Raw genomic sequence first — 19,149 nt, 5'->3', positions numbered from 1 at the left:
AACACAATGGTGAGTACTTTATATACTGTAGTGTCATGCTGGTTCCAGATACCTTGCATCACTTCTAGGATCAGTAAAAGGGGAGAAATCGAAATGAGAGAGAGAGAGTGAATGAGCCTTGTCTGTCAGTCAGTGCAAGACAACCAGTAAACAGAGAACAAGAATAAGAAGCAAGTGAGCGTGCAGCTCGGCGTTTGCAAGGGCTTTCATAAATGTTTTTTTTTATGCATCTAAAGACGGGACTGCATCACAGTTTTGTTCTGTGATTGAAGCTCATCGTTTTAAGTTGCATTTCAGGTGTGTACTCACACCTTATGACTTAATTCTCGGGGGTGTGTAGATGGCAGTCCTTACTATGTTCCTTTCGTCTTTATGTTTTTAGTTTTTGAGGTTATTAACTACTCCATGAATCTTGGTCCAAAAGAGTATCAAATTCAATTGCCGGCTGGCTGGCTCTACGGCGCGCATGAACTGGGTCGCTCCATCGCTCCCGGGCCACTTTTCCCCCCCAGTCTGCCCCTGTCCTAGGCTCTGTGCTTTCCTCATCTTTTTCTGCCTGAGAGCCCGCCTTCCACTTCTTCTTCAGCTTCGACACACATTACCTGAATTTCCACCGGCACCCTATGAGTTAACGGCGTCGATGGTAGTCGTTAACCCGGGCCACGACCGACATCCATCCATTTTTGCTTCCGCTTATCCGAGGTTGGGTCGCGGGGGCAGTAGCTTTAACAGGGAAGCCCAGACTTCCCTCTCCCTAGCCACTTCATCCAGCTCATCCCGAGGCATTCCCAGGCCAGCCGGGAGACATAGTCTCTCCAGCGTGTCCTGGGTTGTCCCCAGGGTTTCCTCCTGGTGGGACGTTCTGACCTGTCCGTCCGCACCCAGTTCCATCCATCTGTTTCTTCTGGTGTACCCCAGGGCTCCCTCTTGCCTTCAATCAACCTACCACGCATGTTGCACTCTTGGGTGTCGGGTGGGGAGACATATCTGGGAGTGACACACTGGCAGTTCAGTTCACAGTTCAGGTTCCATTTCCTCTTTCTCTCCCTGGTGATGTTGCTCAGTGGAGCGGGCCCTGGCACAGACTGAGTAATTAAGTTTGAAGTTTAGTTACTGAGCTCTTATTATTAGGTCCTGTGAGTGGCCTGTGATTTAACCACTAGAGACGGTTTGTTCTTTCACGTGTGTCAGTATTGCCCCTTGTGTTTAACAATAAAGTTACTTGAACTTTGCATGTGTGTCCAATGACCATGAACATCTGTTTATTTTTTCGATCAGAAATGAATGGAGAAACTTGAAAGTTGAATTCTGAGGAATGCCCAAGTTGCCCAAAGGGTGAACAAATACATTTTACATTGATAACCCCATAGAACATGTTACCGTATAAAAGTTCACTGTACTCAACATTTCCAGGTCAACCTTTTGGCAATTTGACTAAAAATTTCACATTTTCGAAGTTTCGCAAACATTCCTTAGTTGGCACCACTAAATCTCAATGGATTTCCTCAAAATTAATGTAATAATTTTTATGTTAATTGGAACAAAATTCAATGACAGCCAAATTGATATTTTGAAATTCAAATTTCCCATTCAAACTTGATGCACCCTAATATATATATATATACAGTGGGTACGGAAAGTATTCAGACCCCTGAAATTTTTCACTCTTTTTTTATATTGCAGCCATTTGCTAAAATCATTTAAGTTAATTTTTTGTCCCACATTAATGTACACACAGCAGTCCATATTGACAGAAAAAAACTACGGAATTGTTGAAATTTTTGCAGATTTATTAAAAAAGAAAAACTGAAATATCACATAGCCATAAGTACTCAGACCCTTTGAGGTAATACAGCCATGAGTCTTTTTGGGAATGATGCTAGAAGTTTTTCACACCTGGAAATAGCAAGATGGCGCCTACCAGTGTGGTCGCCTCGGTAACGCACTCGCTAGTATTGTTTTTGTGTTTTTCGTCCACGACTCACTTATACAAGGGGAGACCTGCTAACCATCAAGTCACTCACCGGAGCGGCGTCCGCGGTTTTCAGCGCATGGAGACGGAAACGGCGCCACAGAGGGAAGCGTGGCGGCATTCAGGTGAAACTCCACAAGAGAGGATACAGATTGGCGTTCCAGTCGATCCACCTCGCGAATGTACGCTCCCTACCCAACAAAATGGACGAGCTTCATCTTCTGTTAAAGACCAGTAAAGACTTCGGACGTTCCGCGGCCATGTGCTTCACGAAGACCTGGCTTTGCGACGCTGTACCCGATGGCGCCGTCATGCTTCCCGGCTTCCACATTCATCGAGCGGACCGCAACATTGAATCATCGGGGAAAACAAAGGGCGGTGGCATATGCCTCTATATCAACGAAAAATGGTGTATGGACGTCACGGAGCTCAGCACACACTGCAGCCCGCATTTGGAGTCGCTATTTTTGAACTGTAAACCATTCTACTCGCCACGTGAGTTTGCACCATTCATACTGGCTGGAGTCTACATTCCGCCTCAAGCTAACACGAACACCGCATTGCTAATGCTCGCCAAACAAGTCAACGAAATTGAAAAAAAACACCTGGACTCACCCCTCATTATTCTCGGGGACTTTAACAAAGCTAAACTCAACCACGAACTCCCTAAATACAAGCAGCACATCGACTGTCCTACCAGGGAAAATAATATTTTAGACCACTGCTACACTACGGTAAAAAACGCATACCGTGCTATACCTCGTGCAGCCCTGGGCTCGTCTGATCACTGCTTAATTCACTTAATACCGACATATAGGCAAGAACTTAAATGCGCGAAGCCTACAGTGAAAACACTGAAAAAGTGGACCAATGTAGCAAAGATGGAACTTCAAAGCTGTTTACACTGCACAGACTGGAGTGTCTTTGAAAATTCAGCTGACAGCCTGGATGAATATACGGACACTGTTACATCCTATATCAGTTTCTGTGAAGATCTGTGTGTACCAACAAAATCATTTCGCACATTCAACAACAACAAGCCGTGGTTCACTGCTAAACTTAAGCAGCTTCGCCAAGCTAAGGAGGATGCATATCAGAGCGGGGACAGGGCCCTGTATAATCGAGCTAGAAACCAGCTGACTAAAGAAATTAACATTGCAAAGAGGAACTATGCAGCAAAGTTGGAAAAACAGTTCAGCGCAAACGACTCTAAATCAGTCTGGCATGCATTCCAATCGCTGACTAATTACAAGTGACGATCCCCCCAAGCTGAGAACAATAGCACACTAGCCAACGACTTGAATACCTTCTACTGCAGATTTGAAAAGGACAGTTTCACACCCCACACCCACCCGGCCGCACCCCCGACCACAATCACACCTCTGACTTCTGCGTTAACCATCCATGAACAGGATGTGAGACGCATCTTCAAACAACAAAAGATTAACAAAGCGGCAGGCCCAGACCATGTGTCCCCATCCTGCATCTAAGTCTGCGCGGACCAGCTCGCTCCAGTCTTCACTCAGATCTTCAATAGATCTCTGGAACTGTGCGAAGTTCCATCCTGTTTCAAATGCTCCACCATCATTCCAGTCCCCAAGAAACCTGCAATTTCGGGTCTAAATGACTACAGGCCTGTCGCTTTGACATCTGTGGTCATGAAGTCCTTTGAACGTCTCGCGCTGGAGTGTCAAGAGTGTCACAGGTCCCCTGCTGGACCCCCTGCAGTTTGCCTACCAAGCGAACAGGTCTGCGGATGATGCAGACAACATGGGACTGCACTTCATCCTAGAACACCTCAACAGTGCAGGGACCTACGCGAGGATCCTGTTCGTGGACTTCAGCTCAGCGTTCAACACCATCATCCCTGAACTCCTTTCATCCAAGATTCTCCAGCTCAGCGTCTCACCTGCCATCTGCCAGTGGATTTACAGCTTTCTGACGGGCAGGACACAGCAGGTGAGGCTGGGGGAGGCCACCTCATCCACACGCAGCATCAACACTGGGGCGCCCCAAGGTTGTGTCCTCTCTCCGCTGCTCTTCTCGCTCTACACGAACGACTGCACCTCAGCACACCCGACAGTCAAACTCCTGAAGTTTGCAGATGACACCACTGTCATCGGCCTCATCAAGGACGGTGAAGAATCTGCATATCGACAGTAGGCGGAGCGGCTGGAGCCGTAGTGCGGCCGACACAACCTGGAGCTGAACACGCTCAAGACTGTAGTGATGATCGTGGACTTCAGGAGGCATCCTTCGCCACAGCTGCCCTTCACGTTGTCCAGCTGCCTTGTGTCAACCGTCAAGACCTTCAAGTTCCTGGGAATTACAGTCTCTCAGGACCTGAAATGGCGATCAACATCAACTCCGTCCTTAAAAAGGCCCAGCAGAGGATGTACTTCCTGCGGCTTCTGAGAAAGCACGGCCTGCCACTGGAGCTGCTGAGGCAGTTCTACACAGCGGTCATCGAATCAGTCCTGTGCTCTTCCATCACAGTCTGGTTTGGTGGTGCTACAAAAAAGGACAAACTCCGACTGCAACGGACAATCAAAACTGCTGAAAGGATTGCCGGTACCCCCCTACCCACCATTGAGGACTTGCACGCTGCCAGAACTAAGACAAGGGCATGCAAAATCCTCTCGGACCCTCCGCACCCCGGTCAGCAGCTCTTCCAGCTCCTTCCCTCAGGTAGGCGCTACCGATCAATGCAAACTAGAACTAGTAGACATTCCAACAGCTTCTTCCCTCTTGCGATCAACTTCTTAAACACCTGACCTACAATTCCATTACAACATGCTGGCAATTTTTTGACTTGAGTTCGTTGTCACATTTCTGTGTGGCCAATTATGTATTACTCGTGCACTCACTGTATTTGTCTCGCCATGCTGCACTATTTGCATATACTTGCCACTCATGCCAGAGTAGCATCTGCTCCATTTCCACACTGATTGAGGAGTATCTGTAACATTTGCACAACCAACATTGTGCCAGATTATCGCACTACTCGTCACTTTAAACCGCATACACTCCTTGAAGTCTCAGCGCCCTTTGCACAATGGTCATTGCACCGGACATTTGCAATATTAGTCGTTCGAACTGCTCTAAGTGCTAGAGGACTCTGCATCTTTTTGCACAATTGTCAAAAAAATAATAAAAATGTACCGGCATTACCAGATAACTAGCAACCCTTTACTGTAAATTGACTGTCTGTTGTCGTACTAGAGCGGCTCCAACTACCGGAGACAAATTCCTTGTGTGTTTTTGGACATACTTGGCAAATAAAGATGATTCTGATTCTGATTTGGGGATTGTCTGCCTTTCCTTCTTGCAGATCCTCTCCAGTTCTGTCAGGTTGGATGGCGAATGTTGGTGGGCAGCCATTTTCAGGTATTTCCAGAGATGCTCAATTGGGTTTAAGTCCGGGCTCTGGCTGGGCCATTCAACAACAGTCACGGAGTTGTTCTGAAGCCACTCCTTCGGTATTTTAGCTGTGTGCTTAGGGTCATTGTCTTGTTTGAAGGTGAACCTTCGGCCCAGTCTGAGGTTCTAAGCACTCTGGAGAAGGTTTTCGTCCAGGATATCCCTGTACTTGGCTGCATTCATCTTTCCTTCAATTGCAACAAGTCGTCCTGTCCCTGCAGCTGAACTACACTCCCACAGCAAGATGCTGCCACCACCATGCTTCACTGTTGGGACTGTATTGGACACTTGATGAGCCAGTGCTTGGTTTTCTCCACACATACCGCTTAGAACTAAGGCCAAAAAGTTCTATCTTGGTCTCATCAGACCAAAGAATCTTATTTCTCACCATCTTGAAGTCCTGCAGGTGTTTTTTTAGTAAACTTCATGCGGGCTTTCATGCATCTTGCACTGAGGAGAGGCTTCCATTGGGCCACTCTGCCATAAAGCCCCGACTGGTGGAGGGCTGCAGTGATGGTTGACTTTCTTTCGCCTATCTCCTGCTGCATCTCTGGAGGTCAGCCACAGTGATCTTTGGGTTCTTCTTTACCTCTCTCACCAAGGCTCTTCTCCCCCGATGACTCAGTTTGGCCGGATGGCCAGCTCTCGGAAGGGTTCTGGTCGTCCCAAACGTCTTCCATTTAAGGATTAAGGAGGCCACTGTGCTCTGAGGAACCTTAAGTGCAGACGAATTTTTTTTGGAACCTTGGCCAGATCTGTGCCTTGCCACAATTCTGTCTCTGTGCTCTTCAGGCAGTTCCTTTTACCTCATGATTCTCATGTGCTCTGACATGCACTGTGAGCTGTAAGGTCTTTTATAGACAGGTGTATGGCTTTCCTAATCAAGTCCAGTCAGTATAATCAAACACAGCTGGACTCCAATGAAGGTGTAGAACCATCACAGGAATGATCAGAAGAAATGGACAGCACCCGAGTTAAATATATGAGTGTCACACCAAAGGGTCTGAATACTTACGACTGTGTGATATTTCAGTTTTTCTTTTTTAGTAAATCTGCAAAAATTTCAACAATTCCATTTTTTTCTGTCAATATGGGGTGCTGTGTGTACATTAATGAGGAAAAAAATTAACTTGAATGATTTTAACAAATGGCTGAAATATAACAAAGAGTGAAACATTTAAGTCGGTCTGAATACTTTCCGTACCCACTGTATATATATATATATATATATATATATATATATATATATATATATATAATTAAGGTCCCAATGTGTCTAATGGAACTGTTGTTAACTTGACTGTGCATTGCAGTCACTACATTCCAGTCCCTTCTGAGAGAATCTGATCCAAAACAGGGTAGATCATTTCCAGACAGAAGAAACTGGATGATTTCCTCAAAGCTTGAGGCACTGGATGTTTCTCAATGCCAAGCTTAACTTTAGTCAAGTTATATGGATGCTGATGGTTGTACATGTCAGGTTCAAGACACCTAAAACACTTGTAAAAAATCAAGACAGACACAAAGGTAGTTCAGTTTTCAGACTTGCAAGGAGAAAACGGCCAAGAGTGTACTTAGTTACAGTCTCCAACCATTTTCTGAGTTCACTCTGCTGGATTCTCTCTTTTTATTACTTTAGGGAAGTTCCCTTGTTACATATGAGTTACAACATCAAAAGGGTGGGGGCATACATGCTTGTTGATCAGCACATAACACTCTTTGTTGTGGTTGAGACAGTAGAAGAATTATATACTTCTTATCAAGACACAGGAAGACTCCAGCTCAAATTTGTCCTTGCACCTGCAAGCACATGACTCATCCTGTGGGAGAAAACTTTGCACGCAGTGATAAAACATTTCTCTAACTAGAAGTAAGCAGAAAAGCACAACACATGATAACTTATTTACATTTTTCCATCAGTACGTACAGTAATTTTAACATATTTTTTGTAGTGATTCTGTTTTTTTACTTTACATTTGTTTTTTAGAAAAAAAACGTTAAAGCCTAAAATAGGTACAAGTTTAATTGTTTTTTTATATACTTTTTGTAGCACCATGTAAGAGCAGGGATCACCAACATAGTGCCCGCAGGCACATGAGGAGTCTGGGGTCTGTTCTAAGAATTGCTCACCACTGATGGGAAATTGTGCTTTATTTAAACAATTTAAGTGTTAATATGTATTTATTCAAACTTAACATGAAACGTTTATTAATGTACCAAATATTCTATATTTATAAAAAATAGATTGTGTACAATGAAGTACATTTTTTATTTGTTCAAAATAATAGATTTTTGACCTGTCATTAAAGTACCGCAGTATTTTTGCTCAGGGTTATCATACGGTCAGAATCTGATACCGTCCCATAACTAATTGAAGCAATGAATAACTGATCCATATAGAGGCTAATGTCATGACTTTGGCTTCCAACAAAATAACTTTTTGCTCCCAGATGATGATATGTTTTGGGTGCATATGTGACTAAAAAAGTTGGAGAAAAATATCACTCACTGACTTTTAAATTAAAAAATAAAGTAATATTGAAGTAGTCTTGAAAATATCTGGGACAGTTTAATTTGGCTTGTATTCATCTCTTGGCTCTCCACTTTCTAAACTCTATTACTCTCCTCATAAAATGTCAAGTTAAAGAAGTCTTATACGATGCACCTTGACTGAAATGTTTTAATATCCATATTGAGTTCCATATGGTTCCTGGACTGCATCCCAAATAGCTTTATTCTGTGAAGTCAGTTGATGTCACTCATTGTTACTCTCTGTACTCAAATGTCCTAATTCCTACAGTTCAATATGGGTTGAGGATTATTATTATTATTATTATTATTCATCCATCCATCCATCCATTTTCTGAGCCGCTTCTCCTCACTAGGGTCGCGGGCATGCTGGAGCCTATCCCAGCTGTCATCGGGCAGGAGGCAGGGTACACCCTGAACTGGTTGCCAGCCAATCGCAGGGCACATAGAAACAAACAACCATTCGGACTCACAGTCACACCTACGGGCAATTTAGAGTCTCCAATTAATGCATGTTTTTTTTGGGATGTGCGAGGAAACCGGAGTGCCGGGAGAAAACCCACGCAGGCACGGGGAGAACATGCAAACTCCACACAGGCGGGGCCGGGGATTGAACCCGGGTCCTCAGAACTGTGAGGCTGACGCTCTAACCAGACGGACACCGTGCCGCTTATTATTATTCATTGATGACAATTAAATAAGGTCAGCTTCTGTTTCATGATGTAAATTCATGCATAAAGTTCATTCTATATCCTACTTTATGTAAACAGTAAGCCAACAGTTCTGGGTTCTTCATCACTGCTGGTAGAAACAATTAGTTAGCTCCGGTCCCCAGCTAACAGCAGAAAGTCATATGCTACTACGAAGTAGCTTGTCCATTAGAGTGGACCCCCGCGGTTTGTCGTCCCAGGATTCATCTGTCTTTGGATTTTTTTTTACATTTTTTGTCATCTTTTTTTTTCCTTTTTTGGAGGAAACCAATTCCAAGAAGTCTTATTGGTGGTTTATCCCCGCTTATTCAAGCATTTGTTTGGATTAAAAAAATATTTTGTAAAAGAATAAATAAATTTAAAAAATAAACAACCAAATCATTTTAGGGGGTTGAAGAACATTTTAGGGGGGCTTGAAGCCTCCCAAAATAGGCCTAACGATGCATACATGTATTTATAATGTATGTAATGAATTTATAACGCCCCCCCCTGGAGACAATTTCACCAGCTGCAACTGATTAGGTTTTACTTGTATTTATTTAGTGGAGATCACACTATAACGTTTACCATTCATAGACTTCCTGCCGATAACTGACATACTTTCTGCTTCTTTCCAGACATATTGAAAACTGGACTGGTCTGCAGACCTTAAGAGATATTCACATGGAACTCTACACCGCCTTGCAGAGGCTGTACGTCACAAGATATTTTTCTAAACATTTGCTGGTCACTTCAAATGCATCACCAGGAAGATTACCCTTATTTCAGTCAAAACACGCACACAGAGTTAATAAGTTAATGCTTGCTGAGCTCATTGAGGTACACTGTTGTTGTGTGACATGCTCACTTTTTGTGTGACACGTAGTGCATGTTTACATTATTTTTTTTCAAAAAATCTTTTAATAAAAGAAAAACACATCCATCCATCCGTTTTCTGTACCACTTATCCTCACTCGGGTCACGCCTATCCCAGCTATAATCGCATGCCAGAGAAAATCAGTGGACCATAATGAAATTCCTTGAAAGTGTGAAAATGTGTCAAATTAAACAAAGTTGGACCTTTTTGGTCCTGAGTCAAAGCAGGTGAGCGAATACTTGCCATGTAGTGTACTGCATATACACATTGTAAATGTATATATGTTAATATTATTTTGACTCTGTCACTTAATGTCCTGTAGCATGTAATTCAAGGTTTAAAAAAAAAAAAAAAAAAAAAATATATATATATATATATATATATATATATATATATATATACATTGTTCAGGACTCTGGACTACCTTGTAGTCTCATGTTTTGGGTGTTCCATATCCTTCCACAAGGAACAGAAGTTTATACATGCTAAGAATAATAAACAGCAGTTATGATCATGCAATTTACCAGTTAATTGATTTCCAAACTCAGAATCCAAACATACAATATGAACAATTTTGTAAAAACTCTGCATGAATCTGACATAAACTTAAAAAACATTTCAATATAGTAACTTGTTTAGGAATGAGACCTACTTTTTTCATTACTTTTTTTAGTAACTGTGTCTGTCTGTAGACTTCTCTCAAAATGGCAGCAGCAATAATTTCCTGTTTTTTGTATTGTAGAACACTTATCAGGAGCAGCCTGCATACAATCCAGCCACATGTTTTCTCCAAAAATCCCCAACTAAGCTACATGTAAGTGTTCACACTCGATCAAACTCACAACAAACAGTAAAGTTTGCAGATTATTGAGACGAAAACCCTCGAAGAAAAAAAAAGACTACAGAAAGGTTCTGCACTGGTTTTGTTTCCGTGGAAGGATTACTCCATTCACCTGCCAAGGCTGGGTGTATGGGACTGAATAGCTGGATCGAATGAGCAGCCTATGGAATGCACTCATGCTGGTGTTGATAATTGCTCTTTAGATCATTCACTGCACACTGTCAATGATGCTCAACTCTACTCAACTCAATATTATTTATAGAGCACAGCAGAAACAAAATGCTTTACATTAATACAAATCGAACATAAGACAATTGAACATAACATCCTTTAGAAACAATAAAACAACAACAATGTTAAAACAGAAACAAATAAGACACTAAAACAAGGCAGAGTCTTGAGCTGTCTTGAAAGCCAAGGAATATGAATGTGTTTTAAGGCGGGTTTTAAAAATGGATAACAAAGGTGCTTGTTTAATGTGGACCACGAGGTTGATCCATAGTTTGGGACCAGCCATAGAAAAGGCTCTATCCTCACTAAGCTTCTATTAAGACTTGAGTACCTCCAGGAGCAGCTGGTCAGGTGACCTTAGGCACTGGGCAGGAGTGTACGGATAAAGCAACTCAGAGAGGTAAGACGACTTGCAACGAACCCAATGTCAACGAGCTCCATCTCTGAATACCCAGAGTAAATTGAATGGGAGTAACAGTGCAATATGTAAGGACTTGGCTTTGGGACAGGAGGGCCAGAGTTGGAATCCCTCCAAGCTAAATTCCAATTAGATATTGTATGCTAGTCTGGTAATGTGCTGTTAAGCAAGGTACTTAACCCCACATACTCCGCTCAGGGGCGGGGTATCTAGTGGTTGTATGACTTGAACTCCTTGCCAGCACACATGGTGTTGGGCCTGGTTCTTTGAGTGGTTTAATGCATACAACACAATATACACAGCAAAATTAAAATTGCATTTCCCTTGAGGCATAAAAAGGACTATAATGAAATAAAGTTGACATATTTATTTTGTACCCTCCTTTAGAAATCTGTCCAAGAACCCAATGCTGACTACATTGTCCTGGCAAGTCTTTGAAAATCTGCAGCTCATGGAACTGTAAGTTCATATTTTTCACTACTCAGTCAGTAGACGGTAGCGGAGTTTTTTGAATGGCTCCCTTACAAATCTTGAGGTTCTGGATTTGAATCTCAGCTTGGATACTCCTGTGTGGCGTTTCTGAGTTTTTTATGTGCTTGCTCCCATCTGTGTCCTGTAATCAGAGATTACAGAAGCTAAGTCTGGCTCTGAGAGACTTCTTATTGCAACTACAACATGTTGGGAATCCCCTGCACAGAGCCCCATTCTAGCTGTTGCTGGCTGGTGGCTATTAGGGGAGCTGAAAGTTGGTTGATATTAGTCCATATCAATGACAACTGAAAACCCGTAGACGCTGCAATAACACATCGGGAAAAACAGCAGACGAAAAGAGCTACTGGCAGGACGGAATGCGCGAGAATCTAACCAAGCTGGCAAGGTAATGGCAACAAGCGAAGTACAATTTCTCGGCGTTTTCCTCCTGCGTCTCCCATGCTTAAATGCACTGCTGATGACAAATCACCGGCAGCTGCATCGCGAGAGACTCCGCCCACCGACCTGCACCCAGGGACTGCACAGGTAACAAGCAAACAAAACAGGATATGACAAACGGAGTAAATGTAGCGTGTTACTACCCATTTCTGCAGAGGATACATCAGGCATACCTCGATTTAAGATACCCCATGGAAGCCCCTCGATGCTCGATTCTCGATAAGACATTTAAGACGGTCCTTGATATGCCGGCGTGAGAGCAAGTTCTGGGTTGCTTTCAATGTTTGTAGGAGCAAGGAATGCTGCAATTAGGAGAGTTGAGATGAGCCCCGTGACACTTTACGGCACTGTGTCATTACTGTCATAACACCAACTACGGCAGGTGTGTGTAAAAAATATCTAACCAAAAATGAGACTAGTAGATAGTCACTTCAAAATATGCAAGTCGATCTTCAAATACAATACGAGCAAAGCTAAAATAGAAACAGTGAAACAGAAATGCTTCGTTCTTTGGAGCCAGATGACGATGTTGCGTGCTGTGGAACCCAATATATGATAAGGTCGGTGTTGTGACAAAAAGTGAGACCCGAAACAAACTGAGACCAGGACGTACCCAGCAGGTTATCCAGGGGGCGATTTTGGCCATGGCCTGTGTTTGAGGAGAGAGCTGCCTGTCAGGGGAATCATTCATGCGAGAAGTGCCACTGCATAGAAAAATGACTCACTTGAAAAGTGTGCTCTCCTGATATGTAATAGATTTGTCTTGCCCTTTAACTTTTGGCAATCTTGCATTTGTTCTTTTCTTTTTTTCATTATAGACATTTAGAAGATGTGATCTTTGATTGTGGGTGTAGGATCCGTTGGCTGCAACTATGGCAACAAAGGGGAGATGTAGGACTAAGTAGCCAGCAATTATACTGTCATAATGGCTCAAAGAAGATTCTGCTACAAGAAATGAACGTAAGCGAATGCGGTAAGTTTGCATTTTTTTTAAGTTTACGTTTTTTAGTATGTCTGACGTTGCTGTGTGGCTCCATTCGTGCAATATAAAATTGCAAGAAAAAGTACAGTAAGTGAACCCATTGGAATTACCTGGATTTTAGAAGCTCCAGAATTACATTGCTGAATAGATATGTTGTGATATCACTGGGGAACAATTTGGGGAAAAAACATTCTGTTGAGTTAGATTGTTATCCTGATTAAAGCTAAAATTTGCATGCTGATTCCAAAAGTGCAGTCAGTTTTTTTCTAGCACGTCGACTTTTTTCTCCATATCTTACCCTCCAATTAAGCAAAATTCCACTGATTAGCTGTAGTAAGACTTGCCAGCCGATTACGACTGGACTCATCTACAGCTACGTGGCAACTTGTTTGTGCAGTCACAATTGAGTGCGGTGAGAGGTGTGTGCAGCTCCAATAGGTCAGTACTATCAATATCTGCAAACAGAAAGCTAACATAGTAGGAATTAGGAGGATTTGTGCCATATCCTTTGTAAAATATAATAGTGTTAAATAAACATTGCAGTCATGCCTGTTTCTTTCATATTTCATTTTACGTCAATATTTGAAAAGTTTTATAAAACAAGCACATGTCTGTTAAGTACAGTATTTTTGATATTTTTTAAGAAAACAGGGATCTATACTGAGATCACTTTTGGATTCTGCACCCAAAAATTAGTTAAAAACAACTGTCAGACCTAACTCAACAAAAATTGTGTTCCCCAGTGAAGTGTTGCCATTTCAAAAATGTTTACGCGAGCGGAAAACTTTTCCCCGGCGTCTCGCAATTTGATTTGCAGCAGGTACTACGCTGGCACACCTTTGTGTGCTGGTTCGCACCTGGCTTTTCAGATACGTTTTATGAAGATGCAAAATCAGTCAATCAATCAATTTGTCTCAAGTTGAATAAATTACATTGCACTTGCTAAATTCATATATTTGCCTATAATCTAGTCCTTTCGCAAAGATCGAAATGAACCGCATGGCAATTAGCGTGTATGGCAGACGCAATCTTGGTTGTGTCCCTTTTCCAGATCAGCTTCCACGTCTGTTCGTGTGTGCAATGAATTTTGCATCTGATTTTGCATGAGGCTCCAATGTGCTGTGTGGAGCAGGAAAAAAAAGGCACAGCAGAAAACAAAAAACTTCATCCTAACTGTGTAGCATGGTGAAGTGGTCATCATGGTTTGGGAGTGCGTTACTTTCTCAGGACCTGAATACATTATCATATACAGAAAAATGAATTCCCAAGTTTATAAACACATGTTGCACTAGAAGACCATCTCTCTGGCCATTGACGCTTGTAGAAAGCCCATAATGTAACCTAATAACGACCCATAAAGTAATAAATGTGCACTTTTTAAAATGTAGTAGGCCCATAACCTAATAACTGGCCAATAACTTAATGAAAGTCCTGGACCTATAATGTAATAACTATTGGCCAATAACGTATTACATTATTGGCTGGTTATTATGTTATTGGTGTGGTAAATAAATTTAAAAAAGAAGAAATCTTTGCAAATGTAATAAATGAGCCCAAAACATAATAATATACTACTAATATCACTTTATTTATTTTTTTATTTTTGCATTTAACCGTGTAAGTGCATACTCTGTCTGTCTCTGTCACTCTGCCTCTCTCCATGTATTTTGTATATTTAACTTCATGGTTAGCATAATATCGACTAGTCCTTAGTCTGTTCCTTACCCTTTCAAGCCATCTCCAAATGTACAGTTGAAACCAGATGTTTACATACACTATATAAAAAGACAGACATGCTTTTTTATTCACTGTTTGACATGAAATCAGATGAAACTTTTCCTGTTATAGGTCAAATAGGATTATCAAAATTATTTTTATTTGCTAAATCCCAGAATAATCAGACAGGGATTTTTGGGGGCAATTTTTTCTTCTTCGAAGTCAAGTGTTTACATACCTTTCATTAGCATAGATCATTTTACACTATGTGAGTCCCGGGACGGCGGCCTGGTGGCCGACTGGTTAGAGCGTCAGCCTCACAGTTCTGAGGACACGGGTTCAATCCCCGTCCCCGCCTGTGTGGAGTTTGCATGTTCTCCCCGTGCCTGCGTGGGTTTTCTCCGGGTACTCCGGTTTCCTCCCACATCCCAAAAACATGCATGAATTGGAGACTCTAAATTCCCCATAGGCATGACTGTGAGTGCGAATGGTTGTTTGTTCCTATGTGCCCTGCGATTGGCTGGCAACCAGTTCAGGGTGTACCCCGCCTCCTGCCCGATGACAGCTGGGATAGGCTCCAGCACGCCCGCGACCCTAGTGAGGAGAAGCGGCTCAGAAAATGGATGGATGGATGGAGTCCCGGGACGCTCATTTAATGGAAACGATGAGTCCCAGTCCTGGAACAATGATTCGCTGCAATTTATCATTACGGAATACAGATACAGTAATCCTCTACTTCGTCATAGTTCGTGCTTCGCGGCCCTGCTCGAATGCAGATTTTTATTAAAGTTGTTACTCTATCTTTAATACTTTTTGTGCAATATTTTTGTATTTATGGAACAATAACCGGCCCTACTCTGCCTCTGATTGGCCAGCACCAAGACAGGACTCGTACTTTTAGCGAAAAATGATTCGCTGAAGCATTTCAGCAACACACACACACGTGCACACACACACACTCACACATATAGGTAAGTAATGCTGTGCATCTGTGGACGAAGATTGATCATAATGTGTGGGTCCGTGATAATCTTTGTGCGTCTTTGACACGGGACCCACATCAAACCAGATCCCTGCATTAGTATTCGGTACCATTGGCTTTGGACTTTATGATGTGGATATCCTTCCACAAGCTTCTCACAAAAGCTTCTTCATTTTTTCCCATTCCTCTTTTTTTGTTGTGTCCTGTTCGGTCAAGCAGAATGAAAAAAAAACCTTTTATGCTGGAACAGTTTTACTGTGTCACCGTGGAGTTTTTAAGTTTCCGCTGTGGTATTATAATTGAGGTTTATTGAGAATCAGACTTGATCAGTCGAACAGAATAAAGTTTCTCGAGGGGGGAGAGAGAAACAAAGACAAAAGACAAAGCACTAATTGTAAACAGGCTGAGAGAAGTAAACCATTACATTATCTACAACAATGAAACATTAAATATGAGTGTTGCATGGGGCTGTAGTGCTACACCCTGTGAGGGAAGGACAGGACAAGATAGAACAGGACAAGGACAGGATAAGAAGCATTCAGGACAAGGGTCGTGAACCCGGCTGTACAATTTAGTGTGGTAGGATTAATTATGCAAATTATAAAAGTATACAGGACGAGAGTATAAGTGAGGGGATAAACAAGCTATTTGCATATTTATGAGTTATTTGTCGCAGTAAATGCGTGACCCCACACCCAGTGAAAGAGTCCTCGGGGTGTGTGCCTGCGGATACATGCAAGTGAATTGACACCGTTTGACATGCACAAAGACTGACAGAAGTATCCTGTAATTGCTGTGGCCGCACCGCGGCGGCTGAGGACCCCACCCGATCAATCAAGGGGCGGAATCAGGACCAGGGGTCCACCCGAGACCAGCCCGGCGGACGGAACACGTCCCACACCGAGGCACCCCAACAACTGGCCACCCAGTGGGGCCGCAGGGTCCCAATTCCCCCCCCCAGCCATCTCCCCCACCCCACCCACCGCCCCACAACCACTGACGAAGAGGGCCATCCCACCCAGACCCCCCCATCCGCCCGCCTCCCCATTCCTGCCAACACCCACTACGCGCCCATGAGCGTGGGAGGTGGACCCCCCCCCAAACCAGGCAGGGAAAAGAACCACACAGCAGGCCCCGTACCCCGCAGGGTACCACCCGGCTCCCCCACGGGAAGAGTTAGAGGCGACCGCAGCGGGATGCAAGTAACGGAGAGAAGAGGAGGAAGCAGGCCCGAGGAGCGACAGGGGGGCCCCATCGCCCCCACCAGCAGCCAGAGCGGGGGACCCAGGCGGGTGACAGCCGGCACCATCACACCACCACTACTCCCCAGGAGGTCGCCCCAGTGGTTGCCCCTCCCCCACCCCCGAGATCAGGAAGTAGTGAAAAAAGTCCCGCCCCCACAGACTCAGGAACACCAAACACAGGGACAAGAGGAGAAGATCCCCACAGCATGCATGTGTTTTTTCACCAAGCAAACCGATCTGAAATGTGTCAAAATAAAAATAAAAATAAATAAATAAATAGAATAATAATAATAAAACAACAACAACCTCGGCAACAAAGAATATAGAATTCCATTGTTTACTTTCACGCTTATGAAAATAGTCTTGCTATGATCAAATGTCAAATGGGACCCTACTCAGGCAAAGGAATCAAGAGTCTAGATTTAGCATGTTGAGGAAAGGAGACCAGCTATCTACGTATTATGTGTCATTGATTTTTTTCCTTCTGCTGCTATTTTTTCTAACGCAATATATTCTATGATGAGATTTAGCCACTGATTGATGTTAATAGCTTCTTTGTTTTTCCAGTTTAATAGAATTGTTTTCTTAGTGGTAGCTAACGCGACAAGTAATGATTGTGAATATTTATTAGGGAGGTCAATCTTAAGTCGCCAAGTATACATAATCTTGGGGAAAGTGGAATCCTGCAGTTTAAAATATACGAGTGTTTTTGTATAACCGAAGACCAAAAGCATTGAATTGGTGTACATTCCCATATTGCATGAAAATAGGTGTCTGGGGTATTTTTGGTGCTTTGCGCGCTTTTTCCCATTCCTCTTGACGGAACTAGTGTTACTGAGCCAAGTTTGTAGGCCACCTTACTCGCACGTGCCATATTTAGGTCTCCACATACATTTTCAGTAGGATTGTGTGGGATATATTGGTTTTGGATAAAAAGTAATTTATTTAAGAAATAAATTTGTCAGCAGGGCCGCAAGGAGGAATGCAGTCTATCGCTTGTGGGGAGTTGCTATGACAACTGGGTCAGAATCACTACAACTGACATCAGGGCTTTGTGATGGTCACTCCAAAACATGGACTTTGTTAGCTTTAAGCAATTGCACAAGTCCCTCCTGAAACAAAACAACCCCACAATATGATCCTGCCACCCTTGTATTTCACAGTTAGGATGGTGTTTTCAGTCTTGCAGGCTTCCCTCTTTTTCCTCCAAACATAACAATGCTCTTTATGATCAAACAGTTAAATTTTAGTTGTGTCAGACCACAGGACACATCTCTAAAAATTAAGGTCTTTGTCGCTGTTTGCATGTGCAAACTGTAAACTGTCTTTTTAGCGTTTCTTTTGGACTAATGCCTTCATCCTGGCAGAGTGGCCTATAAACCTATGTCAGAACAGTACTTGTTTCACTGTGGATAATGACACGCTTATTGGCCTCAGCCAGCATCTTCACAAGGTCTTTTGCTTTGGTTCTTGGGTTGAAATGCACATTTTGGACCAAAGGACGTTCATCTTTTGGACACAGAACCCGTCTCCTTCCTGGGCGGTATGATGGCTAGACATTTCCATTGTGTTTATACTTGCATATAATTGTTGGCCCAGATGAACATGGCATCTTCAGGCAACTGGAAATTGCACCCAAGGATGAACCAGACTCATGCAATCCCACAATTCTCTTCCTGATGTCTTGGATGAATTATTTTGATTTTATTTTCATGATTTTACACAAACAAGCAGTGTGTTCTGGTATGCCTTCAAATACATCCGCAGGTCCATCCATTTTCTGAGCCGCTTTTCCTCACTAGGGTCGCGGGCGTGCTGGAGCCTATCCCAGCTATCATCGGGCAGGAGGCGGGGTACACCCTGAACTGGTTGCCAGCCAATTGCAGGGCACATACAAACAAACAACATTCACACTCACATTCACACCTACGGGCAATTTAGAGTCCCCAATTAATGCATGTTTTTGGGATGTGGGAGGAAACCGGAGTGCCCGGAGAAAACCCACGCAGAACATGCAAACTCCACACAGGCGGGACCGGGGATTGAACCCCGCTCCTCAGAACTGTGAGGCTGACGCTCTAACCAGTCGTCCACCGTGCCGCCATCCGCAGGTGTGTCTCTAAATAACTCAAATGTTGTCAAAAAAAATCTGAACTTTCCAAATACATACACACATAAACGTATACCTGACATCATGATCTGTGTTTTCCCAAATTGCAGTAGAGAGAATGGGTGGATTTTTACAGGCATAGTAATCCTACTGTCTGTAAAATTCTGACTTTGAAGTAAGTAAAAAAATAATAATAATAATAATAATT

General features: G+C 43.0%; 1 protein-coding gene across 3 annotated transcripts in view; it reads left to right on the top strand.

The window, feature by feature from the left end:
• The window catches only part of ntrk3a (neurotrophic tyrosine kinase, receptor, type 3a), a 59,901-nt gene that overhangs the window by 8,034 nt on the left and 32,718 nt on the right, over window positions 1–19,149 (top strand). For 2 of the 3 annotated variants that reach the window (XM_061773220.1, XM_061773222.1), the window contains 4 exons: window positions 9,249–9,323; window positions 10,230–10,301; window positions 11,365–11,436; window positions 12,726–12,880. In XM_061773220.1, the coding sequence (XP_061629204.1) occupies window positions 9,249–9,323; window positions 10,230–10,301; window positions 11,365–11,436; window positions 12,726–12,880 (374 nt within the window). Of the gene's footprint in view, window positions 1–9,248; window positions 9,324–10,229; window positions 10,302–11,364; window positions 11,437–11,898; window positions 11,995–12,725; window positions 12,881–19,149 lie in introns of those variants that run through there. The other variant, XM_061773223.1, reaches the window with a different exon arrangement.

This window comes from Phyllopteryx taeniolatus, chromosome 5, assembly GCF_024500385.1.
Source record: "Phyllopteryx taeniolatus isolate TA_2022b chromosome 5, UOR_Ptae_1.2, whole genome shotgun sequence".
In the NCBI taxonomy this organism is placed as follows: domain Eukaryota; kingdom Metazoa; phylum Chordata; class Actinopteri; order Syngnathiformes; family Syngnathidae; genus Phyllopteryx; species Phyllopteryx taeniolatus.
The sequence above is the reverse complement of the archived record's forward strand: the minus strand, read 5'-3'. Positions and strand labels throughout refer to the sequence as shown.